At 43.4% G+C, this 18,336-nt stretch overlaps 1 protein-coding gene across 4 annotated transcripts in view; it reads right to left on the bottom strand.

Moving 5' to 3' along the window:
* Positions 1 to 2,380: 2,380 nt before the first annotated feature.
* The window catches only part of ABAT (4-aminobutyrate aminotransferase), a 712,333-nt gene continuing 696,377 nt past the window's right edge, over positions 2,381 to 18,336 (bottom strand). For all 4 annotated transcript variants that reach the window (XM_086941270.1, XM_086941269.1, XM_086941268.1 and 1 more), the window contains exon 16: positions 2,381 to 5,497. In XM_086941270.1, the coding sequence (XP_086797396.1) occupies positions 5,376 to 5,497 (122 nt within the window). In that variant the 3' untranslated portion in view covers positions 2,381 to 5,375. The remainder of the gene's footprint in view (positions 5,498 to 18,336) is intronic.

The following is an 18,336-nucleotide window of genomic DNA, read 5'->3' as shown; positions in this document are numbered from 1 at the left end:
TAACAGAGATCCCAAGGTGGGCCATCTCCAGGTCAAAGTACTACCAGCAAAAACCTTCTTGAAATGCAACGAAGGGGCCAGCGTGTGAAGAGTGGGAGTTTGAGGAAAGAATACAAGATCCAATAGCCTTACAAAAGGGGTGTCACTATGGTATTGGGAGTTGCTGAAAGCCGAAGATAAAAACAATAAGCCTGTGTCATTGGTGGAAAGGATAACTGCCAGTGCTCGAGCAACTAAACTACTTGAAACTTCTCTATTCCACGGTTCAGTCTGCTACCATGAAGAAGAACCAGTTCTGTACCATTCACAGAATCTACATGACACCCAGCAGAATGAGCAAGTTTGCAAGGGAACCGGTCCCAAGTTGTAGGAGGTGTGGGAGGCCAAATGCGGACAATATTCACATGTTTATGCAGTGCCTGACACTCACTAAATTTTGGGAGGAAGTAAATGGTATTCTGTCGGAGATATTGGGGCAAGGTGTAAAGGTAAGTCTGTACCTAGTTTTCTTTGGCATGGACCTTAAATCAGTAACATCCCTTCCTAGGGCAGAGATACAATTCCTGTGTTTTTATGATTCTTCTGGTGAAGAGAGAAATATGTCAGAGGTGGATACATCACAGCACCTAGTGTGTAATGACTGGCTCAAGGCTGCAGAAAAGATAGGCAGACTGGAGCTAGGCCTTAGCCCCATAGTGGAAGTAGAAGATATATGGCTTAAGTTTCAAATATGGCTAACAAGGTATAGTTCTGCCAGATGATTAAACCATGATTGGTGGGTGACTTAGACCCTAAACTATAGGGGACTGGTTGTCTCAGTGAGTCTTAGGAGAGCTTTCGGACTCATCTCTGGTAGTACAATGTAAGACCACCATGTACTGGCAAATGAGGAAAAACAAATAAAATACAAAACCAATGGATTTGAACAAGAAAATGTAAGAGCTGCTAAATCACTTGCACGAGCAGTGTACGAGAAGGGTGGCCAATAATTCCCCTAAGTTAACAGCATCTTACTCCAATAATTACTTTATTAAATGTGTGTTTTATTTCTTGGCTATAACTACAGTAACTACATCAATAACTACAAACAGAAATTATCCTTGTTTTTTTATAACTCGAATGAGCCACATTCATAAAGAAAATAGAAATGGAGCAGAATGAGCCAGGCTCAAATTGTACAATGTAGTTAACTTTGCATTGGCAGAGTGCCCATGAACAAATGGTTAATGTGACTTCCGCTATTGTGCAATATGCTTATGGGAATGATGTGAATAGGAAAATTGGTCATGGGTAGAAAAAGGAAATTATTGAGTGTGTCTGGCTTTGACACAGTTTTTAGGCAAATTTGAGCAACGTTTTGCTCTTCACCTGCAGTTTCATTGAATGATTTCCTTTGTAAGCATTTCCCTTATTTATTATTTATTTATTTAAAACAACTGTCACCTGACAGGTATCCTGGCGCTGAAGCTCACTCCTTAGGATGGAAAGAGACGGGAGTCTAATAAGGGAGTTAGCAGTGAACGGTATTGGGGAAGAGCCAGGTTTTGATTCGCTTTCTGAAAGGCAGGAGTTGTGGAATTTGGCGAATGTCAGCCGGCAAACTGTTCCAAAGTTTGGCGGCGGCCACTTTGAAGGATCTTCCCCTGGTCCTTACCTTGTTAAATCTGGGTACCAACACAAGGCAGGCTGAGGTGGATCGGAGAGTTCTGGTGGGGGTGTACCAGGAAAACATTTTTTGTAGGGATCTGGGGCCCGTTCCGTGTAGTGCCTTGAAGACAAGGCAGAGTGCTTTAAAAGCTATTCGCTGCTTCAAGGGGAGCCAATGTAGCTCGGCAAAGGCTGCTGTGGCCGAGGATCTCCTGGTCCAACCCAGGGCCAGTTTGGCTGCAGCCGACTGGACTCTTTGGAGTCTGTCCAGTAGAACAGCTGGGGACTCGAGCAAAAGAGCATTACAATATTTGGAGTGCCTTTCTTTGGTCCGTCCCATTTCTCATATGCCATTGCCATTATCTGACTGCCCCACACTCTCATTTTCATTCCTTGAGCAACTAATGCGCAATTTCCATCTGCACAAATCAGAGATGCATTGTCAATAGCGCAATTAAATTTCATAGCAAACAGTTGAATTCAAAAGTCGGCGCTCTGATGCAACCTTAGCCTCAGATGTGCTTTTTTTTAAACTCCTTTTGTGTACATATTTAAAATAAAGAATGTTATTTAGACTCATTGCAGTCTCTGTTTATGGTCCTAAATCACACTGTAGGAACATAAAAAAGGGCAATGACACACCTATGGTGGCCTTACACCCACCCTCATTCACAATTTACAAGATGGGGAGTCACACAAAAGTACAACAGACTCATGACACTGACGAAAGGTATTGATAAAGTATCTCTTTTATTTTTTGAATACTGATTTGCACATGAGGTGGATTTCATTCATATATCCATGTAAATGGTTACAGCACGAACTGCGATTACCGTTTTAACACTTATTTGGCACATTTAACAACAATGAAAACAAGAGATCTCTCGGCATGTGTCCTTCTTTCAGCGCATTCAATGTTGTTATACTCCAACTCTTGCTTAGGTCTATCTTATTTTATGCACACATTTAACTCTGCTCAGGAAGTGTTAGTAGCGTGTATGAAAAGGGCAGGTTTCCTAAACAGAATTGTGAGTTAATGGGTAATACTATGTTTTGAGGAACTACTTCCACATCCTCTGATGGATAAGTCTTATATGGTGGAGAATGCACTGGCAGAATTACACAGTCCTACCTTCCTTTAGCAGACGCAATTCTGCCTGCATTGTCACTGCTGAAGGAGTCTAGCACTTTCTGCACAAACCAGAGAATTTTGTGTTACCGCCCAGCTCTATATCAGGCCTAGATCACCTACCCCACCCTATGGCTCATCATACAGAAAACACAAAATGAGTTGTCAGCACTGATTGGACTACATTGGTATGATACAGAAATGTAGTTTTCAGTAAGAGTTAAGCTTTCTTTAAGAAATATGATGAACATACCAACTATGGAGTCAAATTTCTCCTGTTATAATTTCATTGAATAAGCAATCACTATAGGCCATGTATTCAAGTATATATGCATGTCTGTAATCTCAGTTCAATATATTTCTAGAAACCAAGACCACTTAATTTATGCATACTTTTTTAGTAAGTTAGCAACAAATATGGTGTTAAGTAGCAGCATACATGAAATTGACATAATAAAAAGACTAGAAATAAATGGCTACTGTGCATAGTAAAGTTACAACAATCTCTACCTGGCCCTCGCCTATGTATGTTAGACTAGTGTATTACATTGAACTCTCACACAAATGATGTTCCTGACATTTATGTTTTTTCCTGTCTGGCTCAAAAACTAAAATGTGCTCTACCCCTAGATACCCCAGGTGTTAAAATAAAACCCAGAGTAGGGTAACACGGCGCAAGGCTTTCAGACATGACACAAACATGTCCTTAAAATATGCCTCCTTGGCTGCCTTGTGAAGTTTACTGAAGGGATCAGTAAAGTTTCCCACCTTTTAGTGTCAGGTGGAATGAAAGTCTACAATATTTCACTGGCAATTAGAAAAACCAGGGAAGAGTTACAGAAGCACAAAAGTAACAATAGAAAAGATTAGACTTTGTGGGCCCACAATTTTATGAAATAACTACCATTTGTTGTTACGTGAAAACTCATTGCTTTAATCATGGCTCAACAATCCTGGGACCTATAACCAGGGTGCTCTCCTCCAGAAAAACAGGAGCCTACGAAGGCAGAAATAAAGAACATGACTTACTTCTCATCCACTACTGGTGAATCTGCTGTGTTTTATTTTTATTTTTTATAACCGTAAAGTCTTAAATACTTTTAGTAAAAGAAGAACGACGTACCCAAAAGTACAGGCAATGAATTGCTGGCCTAACAAAATGGTAGTTGGTCGGTCACATAAGTATTTTACACATTCCCAAATTAATTAATGTAAAATTAAAATGTACTTTCAGGCGACCATCTTAAAACTAAGAGCCACACATATAACGGCCTTTGTTAAAATGACTGCGTTGTAGAATACAGAATTTCTGAATTCAACATTTATAAGCTCATTTTTAACAGTTCTTCCCTACAACATAAACTATAATAGTTTCAAGTTCTTTTCTGGTTTGATATTATTTTAAAAAGTTACCAGCCTAGTAAGAAACACAGTTTGTCTCAATGAAAAAAAAACCTGCCCATATTCTTCAGCACTGTTTGAGCATCTTTGGTCTGAGTGGATCATTTTGTTCTGTTAGGTAATATTGGATTTTGCACAATGAAGTACATCCTAACTAACATCAATGTCTTCCCCTCTCTCCAGCTGCTCTTGATGTTTTTATCTCTATACAGTTCTTTTTTGCATTTATCATTTTAATACACCTTTTCCACAACATGGCCTGGCGTCCATGAATGCTATAGCCTTTCTAATGGCGGGTGCATGTTGGAGGTACTTAATATGAAGGACAAATAATGATTTCTTCTACTCATATAGAATATTATCAAAATTACTTTAGACAGTAATGCTGTAAATGAAGCTATTCATATTTTTATTTAAAATCTCTAATTCCATGAGCTCAGCTACAACTTGTTCGAACATTTTAGGGGAAAGAAGCCCAGGCATTGCATGACAAAAATAAATCCTGTCCCGATTATTATTATTATAACTGAGCCACATGAATGGGGAAAAAGTATTTATCAAATCTTTTGTCTTTACTACCGTTTTGCGGCCGTCCGAAGGTGTGACAATAAGCTCTCGCTGTTTAAAAAGAAATGTGTTTTCTTCTCATTAAAAGATTCACAGTTTGCTTGCTGTAAAATTAGATTTAACAGCAGTAACAAAGGAAGAAGGAACAAATGTAGTTAAAGTTTGTAATCTGAATATGATCAGTCTTTTTTTAACATCTTGGAAATGTCAGCAGCAACTTGAGAACACATGCATCCTGTTCACTTTAGCTGCCCCCCCCCCCACATCCCACACATACTCCCTTGCCCTCCTCCCTTTCCTGTCCTGCACAGACAATACTATACTGTAACTCCCACTGTTGGGGTCTGATAGGTAGCTAACTCCTTAACTATCATGCATGTTTCTACTATGGTACTCAAAACACTGTCCCTTCTAGTCAAAGACTGCGGAGTTAACAGAAATCTACTTTGTGTATCTATGAAAATATATATATATATATTAGTGTTGTGATTAAAAACAAAGGGTTCAAGGTAGTTCACGCTGGTGGACAGAACTATCTTTTAGTTAATAAATTGATAGAGTCTGTATGTAGAATTAGGTTAATTGATGCTTTTCTTCATCGTCTGTATGATCTAAACAGAGAAAGTAATGTTCATTTGAAATCTGATAAGACACCATCAAAAATATTTAGGAAGAGGTGTGCATGATGTTCCCTGAAGACCAGCGTTGGGCGGAAACGGATCGACCTCTCACCAGAGCCTCCAAGCACAACACCTGCAATAGCAAAATATAGGTCAAATTATCAAAGTAACACAGCAATAGGACCAATCAAATAACCATAATGTCACCCATTTAATCACATTACAGAATTATAGCCATTGGCAGCAGGCACAAGTAAGAGCGGTGGGCGGGGTGGGGGTCGGGGAAGTCGACATATGAAAGGATACGTTAAATGAATTTTTAAAAAGAATAAAACCACTTCACTTTTGATCTCCTCTCTTCCAATCTCATAAGATTGTGTTTTTGTCCGTGTTTAATAGTAAGTGAGCTAGTTATAGATCTGGTAACACTTGGTACTGCTGTAAAGTCCACGTTTGTGTAGGTATGAACAATATATTCGGTGTATATCTGAATCACAGGCCACATTAGAAAGGCAAACCTACATCCGTACATCACATGGTACATATTACCTTTAGACTCATGGCAGTTTCAACATTCGTTACTTTTTACTTTTTTTAATTACTATTTTATTTTGCATGGATCTGGCCATAGGGTCTGTCTTTATTGACATATGGTTTTATCCTCTGGAACATTTAATAGACCTCTCAAAGTGTAGTCTACGTTTGCACCATGTATGTCTGATACATGTGCGATTGCTGCTCCCTTCCAGATTATGGTGGGACTTAGTTTCTAATAATCAATATGCTAAATAGTTTGCATAGAACGTTTGGCTGCTGCATGTCGAGTTTTACTCACTTAGGGCTGCAATCTACTTCAGTGGACCATTCCCACTTCATGTAGATATTATGCACATGAAAACAATTGGTTTGTGATCCGTGTATGAAAGCTGCCCCCAATCCGAAATTGTAAGAAACTGGATTATTAGTTGCGAATTATGTGAGTCATTCACAAGTAAAAGGTCCATAATTGTCTCTTTATTGGAAACCACCTACCCCATTGCAGAACGTTACTCCCTCAAGGTAGCGAATCAGAGCAGCCACAGGCATACTCAAGGGAAGGGGTTTGGGTAAGCAATCTCAATTCACTAGCACGCTACAACACATTATTGGTGAAGTGCTTTTTCTTTAAAAAAGAAAAAGTACATTTATTACACACACTACTAAATACTACACATTAGGTTACAAATATATACATTATATAGATGAAAATACTTTACAGGACACCCTTAAATTCCATCTTACACCTAGTTGGTGCTGATCCCCATAATCACAATACACCCCAACTATACCAGAAGCAACATCACAGTATAAGGGTGTGTCATTATAGTTAAAGCAGAAATTCTAGCTTTGTCATGAAGTTACCACATTTATGTAGCAGGACTATTGGTGTATCGACAATCAAGTATTTCAAATAAAGCATTTTGAAAGACAATCAAAATCTTGTGTAAGAGTTTTACTTTCCGACATTCAGGCCACAAAATGTAGCCATAGGACCAACCAATTGGGGTATCTGCCCTTCAAAGCATCAGAACAAAAGTTCAACTCTGGGAGTGCCTTAAATACATGTTAAGCCTCTCTCAGGCTTATACCTACTTGATCCCAAGAGACTTCAGTTCAGTGTAGTAAACACATGCATATTAGGTCCCACAGTGCATTATGGGGCGCTCCTTGGCACAACTTTATGAATTTCTTAAGAGCAGCTTTCTGTTTTAATTTTACAGTGCAGTTATGCACAGCATGTTTTGTTTTCTTTTTGCATGATGATGCTGTGGGTGTCCGGTTGCACCAAGGGCACCCCAATGCTTTAATTCAAATCTCCCCTGACCTCGGCCTGATCCCTTGTACCCGGTGCACTTCAGCGGCCAGCACAAAAGCCAACCACTATTACATGTCCTGCTTTTGTGGAGAGTGGGCCGGGAGCTAAAGATGGTGCACCCTCTGCACTCCCCCAGACACAGTTGGTGAAGGAGGTGCAGAGCACCGCTTCTGGGCTCTAGCCACCACAGGAACCGTAGAGAAAGAGTGCGATAGTGCGGTAAGTGGCACCTGAGTTTTTTGCCTTCTGTCCATCAGTCTCTGGGGCAGGGGACCTTGGAGGAATTCTGACTGCATGGGTTTGGAGTCCTTGGTGCAAAACGCTGGATCACAAAGAGGTATCCACGCAGGTCCCTTTCCCCAGGAATTTAAATTAAGATGTGCTGACCCCTGGGCCTTGCCCACCCCAGTGGTTTGAAGATAAATAGCGGTGGAGCCTCGCTTGGTCTGTTTCTCACTGGGGGTCAAAGATCAAATCTTTAAAGGAGCATAACTCAAACAGTTGGCCTGATTATCCATAATGTTTGACCGTTTTGCTCCTGGTGGTAAGCTCTGCCTCAAGGAGCATTTTCAACAGGCCTCCTGGCCTATCATGGGTGCTCTTTACGGGAAGCTGGATTTGCTGTCTCCTAGCACCAGTCTTCTGATATACTGGCTCCTGGTGATTTGATCCTGCTGGTGGGGGCATCTTGTGCATGCTCTTTGCCACCAGCCAAAAGAGCACCCTCCTGCCTGCACTCCCATGCCTCAGAGCCTAATGGCTGTCTTGAAGATCACGGAAAGTGGTAGTAGTGGCCTCCAGGTCTTCACCCACCTGGTTCTCAGGGGGCATTTGAGGACCACAACCACTGGCCCTGGAGAGTACCATCCTAGTCATGGGGTCAGCTGGATTCAAAGTACTTAGCCCATCTTAGTGGGGCATCAAGTGGGTCCTCTTTCTAGCTCCCCAAATATAGGATGCCACATCATTCCTCCACCCTATCCCAACCCTTCTGCACAGCATTCTGGAACAGTTGAGTATGAGACCTTCACATTATCGCAGTGAAGAGCTTCTCTGCCGGCCTCATCCCCACGCCTAGCTGACATTCCAGCCACATGCCTTCCCACCAAACGTCAAAGGAGCACCTCCTGTCTTGGCTCCAGATGTCTGGGCTTCGTCCTTTGAACAGTGGACCTGGGCGGACCCAGCGCAGGTACAGTGTGACAAGCTAATTATCTACTGCATTTTTTTCCCACACCACTTTCCTTTCTGAGGAACCAAGTCACTTACTGACAATTGGTCCCTTTGTGTGGGGAGGCCTTTGTTCCCTCTGCTGGGAAGCAGAGTAATTAATCTGGCCTTGAAGGTGGGACACTGGCCTGGAATCTGATTATGAGCTGAGCCTGGGAAATATGTCAATTCTTGACATCCTATAAGATGTTTATGTGTTTTACTGGTACCCACATATTCAAACTTGGCATGCATGTTTTACCCCAGTTTGAAACCTTGCTTGACTGCCTAGACCTAAGCAGGACAAACTGCACTTAAAGGTAGATTTCACCTATATTCATAATACAATGAAAGCACTACAGATTTTGCAGTGAATCCACCTATCTCAATCTATCAATAACTCAATTTCGCCAGTACAAAAGAACGGTATAAAAAGTATTCCTCATACCATATACATTATTTGAGTCCTAAAACTTTAAAATACAAACTTGTGCACAATTTCATAAACATTCCTGTTAAAGTTACATACTAAAGTATAGCTTGACTAAAATAAATAAAAATTTCGAATATAAAAAAAAATCTCGTATTACTATCAAAGTATTTTGAGTTACGAAAGGTACTTTCTTGTTTTTATAGCACACTGTAAAAACGAGGCCAGACAATAACATGTGAATGGATCAGGTAATGACTGTAAAAAGTAAAGGGCAGGACGACACTGTCTAAATTTGAGGCTACACATGAATAGCAAAATATATATTTTTCTTTCCTCAGTATACAGGCTGCAAAAGAATAACAAATGAAGCTCCCCTTGTTGGGACCGTTCATCACATGGGCAAGCTGAAAGGGCATCTGCAAAGTAAGAGTTAGAAGAAAAGCCCAACATAAAAGGAATACATTTTAGACTAAACCTCAGCTTCAGGTGTCTATGTTGGTGCCTTGTGACAAATGATAAATAAGTAGTGACAGTATTGTTTATTCTGGGTGTTAGGTTGTATTATATAACCCTGGACTAAGTACAATTGGAATCTCACCTATCTCTCTTTAATTTTCCTGTAATTAACTCTTATAATTCAGCCTTGGAAACAGATGAACATGTTAATGGATTGTCAAATAATTTGCCCATACCAATAGAATGTAGGTTGTTCTTTACATATTCAAGCCAATTTACCTTGCTTATACCAGCTAAGGTTAGGCAGTTCTGTACAATTTCTTGAGTTTGCTTTAGTTATTCTCTTTTCCAGATTGAATACCATAAGAGAATCGGAGCAGAATTAATCTTATCTGAGATATAAGGTACATCCAGTTCAGAATGGCAGTTGTAGGCGGAACACGAATGAGGGACACAGGCTAACCTTTTTAAACAGCTGTTCTCAATTCGTTGGAGAGTAGATCTATTAGCTATTCCCCATGCAGCTACCGTATAGGTGGCAACATATATCGTTATTGCCTCATAGATCTTTTTAACTGTTTCTATGGGTTTAGAGCCAAGCTTCTTTATGAATCCAAACAGGGCTCCTATACATCTTTCCGTTAGGAAACCTCTGTTCGCCACCATGTTTTGCCATGTGTTTTTGAATTGAAAATATTCCTAAATAGGAAAAGGTGTCAACCAATTTAGTTAATCTTATTTTTTCTTTTTAGTCTTTGTCCTGCCACTATCACATATGACTTGGATTAATCTACCCTGAGATCCAAGTTCTACATAAACTTACAATACGTTTCTATTTGGTGCTGCAATGCATTGCCGGTCCTGGCCAGTAATACCCCATCATCTGCATATAGGAGTATCGGGACAGGAGATGAAACAAAAAAAGGTACGTCTTGCACAGATCCAATCAACTCAGCTTCCACAGCATTAGTAAATAAAGAAAATAAAAAAGGGGCAAGAACACACCCCTGTCTCACACCAAGGGTGATATCAAAGTGTCTTGTACATTCACACTGTCTCCAGCAACGGACACACGCTGAAGCAGCTGAATACAGCCCATGAATGAAGTTAATTATGGACCCATCTATGCCCATGATTTCCATTAATGATTTAAGTTTTCCATGGACCACACAATTGAAGGCGGCTGATAATTCCATAAATGCCTTATAGAGATGGCCTTCTCTAGCCGCAGTATACTTTGAGATTAACAAATAAGTTAAAACACTGATCAACTGTGCCCTTTCCCTTTCTAAAACCCTAATTGAACACGAGACAATATGTTCCTTTCCTGAGCCTTAGTTTGTAGCCTGTTCAGGAGTAAACAAACCATTCATTTTGCTGTGCTATCCAAAATGGGTCTATAGTTTTTTGGGATAGCCTTGTCCATTTTCTTTATATATTTGAATGATGACAGTTTTTTTCCAAGAAGGGGAAACTCCTGTTTGGACAAGAACATTAAAAACATTAGTTACTAATTGGGCCCATAGCACTTAATCAGTTAAAAAGAAATCAATTCCTTCAGGGTGCCACACTGATTCAGGGCAAGTCTCATTTCAGCCAAGCTAAATGATAATGAGGTGTCAAGGGTAAGTGACAAAATACCACATGACGCATAAGATTCACTCCCGGGGTTCCCAAAAACGTCTTTGAAATATGCCACCAATGCCTCCTCACTCACATGTGGGTTCAAAGTAGGCTCTCGTTCCTCCTTCAGGAACAGGTCGTTAATTACGCTCCAGAAATCCCTACTATTTTCTGTTATTGCTGCTTGTTGCAACCGATCCCAAGCTTCTTGCTTTAGAATCCTCATCCTGTTAACTCTAGCTTCTTTATAAGAGAGGCGTGACATTTTCACCAAGGCCTCGTTCCTCAGTTTCGTTCTCAGAGCAGAATGAAGGTTCTTTAAAGTCTTACTAGAGGTCTCTTCAAACCAACATACCTCTTTGTGAGCCTGCAGAGCATTTGGCCGACAAAGATTACTAGGAATTTTGCCTGGGATTTTTTCGAAGGCTAATAGAATTTCCATATTATGAGGAATTGGATCCAGACAAGGAGAAATTTCATGGAGCGCCTTAGTGACAACATTATGCATAAGCAAAGCGGTATCAATCTTGACGCATTTCAATACAACCCCATTTTACCTTGTGATGGAAGGTTTTATCACTCTAATTCTATTATAATTCCTACCATGACCCCACTCCTCCTGAAATGTAATAGCTGTGTGGTCACTAAAAGCAAGGAATTTTGTATCGATATGAGAAAACTTGACTCTTATGGGTTCAGAAACCAAGATATAGTCACTCGTAGAACTGCATAGCCTAGAGGAAAATGTAGGGACTAGTGGATCCATTTTGGTGTCCACTGGATTTATTAACTGAAGATTATTAAGTATGAGTAGTCTGTTTAAAGCTTTGCCATAGTCATTAAGCCTAAGGTGGAGGGCAAAATTCCCATGATCATTAGTCAGGTCACAAGCTATAGAATCAGCCCTGCTACAACCATGGGCACTGAAGTCACCCAACCATATTATGTCAAAGGGTTTAAGAAGGTATTTTGAATTCTTGTTATAAAAATTTAACAAAATTCAGTCCCTTCATTACAGCCCTTACATAAAAGAATATGATAGCTAGGTGAAATATTTTAAAAAGTGATCATCCTGATCCTAGCTGTATTGGCTATTAAAGTAACACTTCCTACGCTTGAGCAGCAGCTCTAGAAGGGACCGCATTTGTCTGAAAGGTACAGTACCCATCTAGAGCAATCTGATTAGATTACCATGTTTCTTGGAAACAATGGATATCAAAATTCGAAACAAAGGATAACCAATCTGTTTTTTGTTCCGATTGTAGCCCGCTATATTCCATGAGATTATTTTCTGTGTTTCTGGAGAGACTCTCCACCTGACAGTGTTTTCCTAACTAGGAAATATATTTGGTGAGCCCTGAGAGTCAATGGAAAGATCAGATAGTAAAGGTAGTCACTCGCATACTTCAAGGTCACTCAGAACTGCAAATCTATTTCTAATGGGCAATGAAAGATTTGTGACATCCGTTGGGCTTTTGGGTTTTATAGAAAAAGCCCATTGGTAATGCAAAAATCTGATAATTGAGATGTGAGGAAGTATGCTCAATAAATGCTCAACCAACCATTGACTATTTAGGTTTACGACTATGCAATCCCCTCTAGGGACTTTGGGCCATTACCAACCCACTTCACTCGTCTAGCCAGTATTTAATGGCTGTAGAGAGTTTAAGTCTGTCCTTATAAAATTTAGACAACCAATGTAAAGATGTATCCATCAGCTGAGTTGTTGATTCTTGTTGATCTGGTCGCGACACAGGAGTGTTGGCGAAAATAATTACAATTCAATTCAATTCAATATGTCTTTGTTTCGATTAAAAACCATAAAAGACGTTTAAATTTAAAACATAATTGTCTAATTCAATTTCGTAGGTAATTGCAAGTTTGTACATTAAAATAACGGTCAAGAAAGAAAGCAGATCCACATGAAAAAGTGCCTTGATATATAATAAATAATTAAAACTAATTAAACTTCTGACAATTGTGCCGCAAAGATCAGTATCAGTAATCTCAGTTTATAAGTATAAATAACCAGGTGGGTACATTTAAAAACAAGTTATGGTAGCCTACTCTTCTTTGCTTGTATGGCCCACATCCAACTTAGAAATGTGGCAACTGCAATCACTATGGGTTCATCAATATGGGTTTTTAAAATACTGAATGCTTTGTTGCCAGAACTAATACCCAAAGTCAAGTGTTAGACCTGACATCATTGGCTTGAGTCTCTCCTCCATTTTCTCTGTTTGCCTCTACTGTTTTACGATGTTTTGCTGGTATATGCTTTGGGCGCCGTGTCACTGCTGATCAGTGCCATAGCGCAAGTGCTCCCTATGTTAAAATGACGTATCTACTGTATCCATGTTTGGCTTATTTGGTTTACTGTCAGTCCCCAGTCTAGTGCACCAGGAGTGCCGGGGCTTGTAAATACAAATGCTGCTCGTGGGCTTGCAGCACGCGTTGTGCCACCCACAGGAGCGGCCTTGGAAAAGAATGTCTACGGGTCGGTCATTGCGAGACCCACGTGCAGTCCTGTACTGTCACGCCGGTTGCGCAGGTATCCCTACTTGCCAGCCCCTCCAACCTTCCCTTAACTTCATGTTAGTCACCCCTATGGTAGGCCCATGGGCAGGGTGCTTTGTAAGTGTAAGGTAGGACACGCCTGACCAAGTTGGCATGTCCTGATAGTGAAGTGCCGCCATCTTCGGGCTTCACTATTGCGAGGTAGCCTGCTCTCCGTTGGATAGAATGGGCCGCCGGGATTATTAACGCTATAATCCTAGCTGGCTCGGGGAGCATGGTGCAATGTCGAGTTTGGTATCCCTGAACTCAGGGTTTAATTACGCATCCGTTGGTGTGGATGGTTTTTGGACTCTGGGTTCGAAAATAGCACTTTTAGAAAGTGTCTATTTTCTTGCCTAACCATATCTGGTTTCTGCTGGTCTTGCGTGTGTGTGACAGGAGCTGGGTGGCTCCACAGGTCTGGATGAGTCAGTGTGGGATGAGTGGGACGTTTACGTTGAGAGTAGGGGGAGAGTAGTTGTTGATAGCCTGCCTTGCCTGATACAATGCTGGCTCCACCTCCTGCTAAGCGACTGATGGCTCTGTGCCTGCCATGGACGATCCTAGCCCCACCTCCTGCCAGGAGGGCGATAGCTCTGCTCCTGCCAGTATCAATGCTGGCTCCACCTCCTGCGGGCGTCTGAGGACTCAGCCCGGCTCAATGAATAGGCCAGGTGCTACTGCCTAGCTCCGCCCACCACAGACCCAGGATGTTGGGAAACCCCCGGCATAGACAAAGGGATCAAATACGAAAAGGGGTATAAGAGAAGGACCCCTGAACTAGGAAATCAGATCACTTCTGACAAGGAACCCTGTAACCAAGGACAAGAGGCCTGCTGATCTAAAGGACTGCCTACCCCTTCTGCCAGTGTGCTGTTGTTGGGGGAATCCTGCAGTGCTTCTTTATTTTTGCCAAGGAACCAGGAGAGAGGAACTTTGTGTGTACTCTCACGCTTGCTAAGAAAATCTCCAAGGACTGGAAGAGTGCCAGTCTCCTGCTGAAGTCACAGGGCTAAAGGACTTCATCTGCTAAAAGTGCTATTTGCTGGAAGTGTGAATCCAGCACCTCGGAAAGAACCAGCAATCACGACGATCGGACGCTGGGCCCGACCGACGCCAGCAGCAACGCCAGTGAGTGGGAGTACGGCTCTAACTTCAGAGGACCTCGTGTCTGCCCCGCTGCTGATCGCATCAACCGTGTGCCCTTCGACGCCGTGAGCGCTGCTCACTCTGTGCAACTGCATCATCGACAACGCCTCTTGAGGCCTGATCGACACCGAAGACGCGACGCCGGATTGCTCGACGCCGCTGATCATCGTGTGCTTAAGTTTCCTAAGGTACTGTGTTGTTGGGGGTCCGTGTGACTCCAGGCCCGACGTAGCGCTCCTCGCGGTCGACGCCGAACCTGTGGATTATCTTTGCCCCGGCGTTGTGTAGCTCCCGTGTGAGTTACCCTGTTGCTAAGAACTGTGTTTCCAAGAAGAAGATTTGCTTGATACTAAAAGACGCTTTGTGCTAAAGAAGAAACTACCTTTGAACTATCCTTTTTCCTTCCCGAACGTATTTATTCCGATTGTGTACAGTTTGCCGTTATTTTGGTCTTGTGCTAAGCCTTATATAAAAATACTTATTTTTATAATACTACTGTGTCGTGTCCATTTGTAGTGTATTCACTTTGTTACTGTATGTGGTCATAATTGCTTAACACACAGCCTCTGAGATAAGCCTGTTCTGCTCTGCCAAGCTACCAAGGGGGTGAGCAGGGGTTATCGAAGGGTGTGATCCCCTTGCCCTGACTAGAAAAGGAGTGTCCCTATTTGTCAGAAGTGTATACCTCTGCCAACTAGAGACAGCCGGTTCTAACATTGGATGCAGCGGTGAGGATTTGGACCTTGCATTTATGACCCATGTACAGTAATTAGTGTGCGCTACGTAGTGAAAGCAGACCATAACGCAGTCACAATCTAATTCGGAAGGATCCTATTTTTGTTCTCCGCTTTTCTGAAACTTGATTTTCTGAACACTGCCAGTTTTAACCATGAGTGACAACGGAGTCACCGCCCCTGCTATCGTTGTTGTGGAAGAGTTCGAGAGGAGTAAGCTAAAGAGATACAAGAAAGATGAGCTGAAACACTTTTGCAACCAGTTTGAAGTTCCTACCACCGGCCTCTCGAGAAAAGATGATTTTTATAAAGCATTGCAGGCCTGGTGGGAGTCCAGAAATCCCTCTGATGTGGTGGTGGTACCCACAGAGGAAGGGGATGAGGAGGTGCCAGTGAATGGACCTGTGCCCTCTCCCGGAAGCAGTGTTTCCTCCAAAGGTCTTTCCCCTGAAGAAAGAGAAGAAAGGGCGAAAGAGCGAGCTTACAACATGGAGATGGCAAGGCTAAAAATAAATGGGCAGTTGGAGTTAGAAAATGCAAGAGGTAGAAGGGAAGCTGATTTAGAGATCAAAAAGTTGGAGTTTGAACGAGAGAAGTTAGCTTTGGAGCGTGAAGCCAGGTTGAGGGAACTGGATATCCAAGCTAAGAGGTTAGAGTTGAATCCCTCTGGTGGTAGCACTCCATCCGAGCCTGCAGAAAGTAAGTTTTACTTCCCGAAAGATGTGATCAAAGATTACAATAAGAATGAAGATATTGGTCAATGGTTTAAAGCATATGAGTTAGCATTGTTGGCCCACCAGGTCCCTGAGAAGAATTGGGGAGCGGGGTTGTGGGGTCGCTTTGTGAATGAGGGAAGAGATACCCTGTTAGACATGCCTGTTGTGGATAGGATGTCGTATGCTCATATGAAAGATGCTTTAATGTTGCGATATGGTTTAACCCCCGAGCAGTACAGACAAGCTTTTAGAGAATGTAAGATGTTGCCTGGTACGACGTGGGTTGAATATGTGTCTTATTTTTGCAGAGCCATGGATGGTTGGGTAAAGGGCAGCAAAGTGGAAAGTTATGAAGCTCTTTATGATTTGTTTGCGTGGGAGCACTTGTCTAATAACTGTTTTCCAGAGCTGCGCCAGCACCTGATTGATAGCAAGATATCTAACCCTAGAAAACTTGCTGAGGAGGCGGACCGCTGGGTCAGTACCAGGGTCCACAAGGGTCCAGTGGGAGACTCAGCCAAAGGTGGGCAGGGTCCCCAGCAGAAGAGTGGGGGGGACAAGGGTAAACAGAAGGAGTCTCAGAAAGGGCCCCAAAGTAATCCCCAAGGAAACCAAGGGAAAGGTTCCCAGCCTCCCCCTGAGAAGAAGCCAGGGGCCCCGACGGGTAAACCTGTTCATAGGGGCCCCCTAACCTGCTACGGTTGTGGGCAGGTGGGACACCGGTTTTATGACCCCCAGTGTCCCAAAAAGGATTCGAATGCACCGCCGCGTGCACCCCCTCGTCAGTTGGCAAGTGTAGCCTTGGGAGGGGAGGAGATGGTTGTCCATGGTGGGAGGGGTCCCGCAGAAATGTCCCTGGTCTCGCTAGGAGACATGCAAATGGTCCCTCCACCCCCTCTGCCTAGTAACACTAGTAAATATAGGCAGTGGGTGACCATTAATGGCCATAGAGTGGAAGCTCTCAGAGACACCGGAGCGAGTGTGACAGCTGTCAAGTGTCACTTGGTGTCCAGAGAGCAGGTGGTTCCCCACGCATTCTACCCCGTGATAGCTGCCGATAACTCCCAGAAAGAGTGTGAGGTGGCTCAGGTTTCCTTTGAATGGGGGGGAGTTTCAGGTACTCTTCAGGTTGCTGTGAGGCCCGCCATGCCTGTCGACTGTCTCCTGGGCAATGATTTGGAAGACTCCCCTTGGGCTAAGGTGGAGCGAGCGGCGCACTTGAAAATGTTGGGTGTGCCAGAGTGGGTGTGTGCAACCACTTGATCCATGACAGCGAGTAAGGGTGTTGATGGGGTCCCGGAGCCTGAAAGTAAGGCCCAGGACCCAGCTGTGAAGAGAAGAGGCAGGAGGCGCGGGAAACCGGCCCCCGTTGTTCCCGTGGTCCAGGAGGAGGTAGACCCTGAGGGGGATGCCCTGGAGCCCACAGGGGAACAAATTGCCGAACTGGGAGATCTGCCCGAGCTGACCCACTGGCAGCAGGATGGTGGTCCCTCCAGGGAGGAATTCTGTGCGGAACAGAAGGTGTGCCCTTCTCTTGTGGGCATGAGGCAGCAGGCCTCAGCCCAATCCTCAGGTGATCAGTCAGGGTCACATTTTGTGTACTGGGAGAACGACCTCCTGTATAGCGAGCCTAAGGCTGCTGAGCCTGGGTCAGCCCGTGTGCTGGTGGTACCCCAGCGCTTCAGAGCCTTCCTACTGGGTTTGGCTCATGACGTACCGTTAGCTGGACATCTGGGGCAGGACAAGACCTATGACAGGCTTGTCACCCATTTTTATTGGCCTCAGATGCGTAGGGATGTAGACATCCATTGCAAGACTTGTCGCACTTGCCAGGCAAGTGGGAAAAGCGGAAGGAAGCAGAAGGCTCCCCTCCAACCTTTTCCGGTGGTCAGCACCCCCTTTGACCGGGTGGGTATTGACATTGTTGGGCCCCTGGACCCCAAGACAGCCCTGGGCAACAGGTTCATCCTGGTCTTGGTGGACCATGCCACGAGGTACCCGGAGGCCATCCCTCTCCGAACAGTGACGGCCCCCATGGTGGGACGAGCACTGATGGGTGTTTTCTCCCGGATGGGGTTCCCCAGAGAGGTGGTGTCCGACCGAGGCACCAACTTCATTTCGAACTATATGAAGTCTCTGTGGAAGGAGTGTGGGGTAACCTACAAGTTCACCACTCCTTACCACCCTCAAGGAAATGGGCTGGTTGAGAGATTCAACCGGACCCTGAAAGGCATGATTATG

This window comes from Lissotriton vulgaris, chromosome 10 (genome assembly GCF_964263255.1).
Source record: "Lissotriton vulgaris chromosome 10, aLisVul1.2, whole genome shotgun sequence".
Classification (NCBI taxonomy): Eukaryota; Metazoa; Chordata; class Amphibia; order Caudata; family Salamandridae; genus Lissotriton; species Lissotriton vulgaris.
Note: the sequence above shows the minus strand (reverse complement) of the source record. Positions and strands in the feature narration are given on the sequence as shown.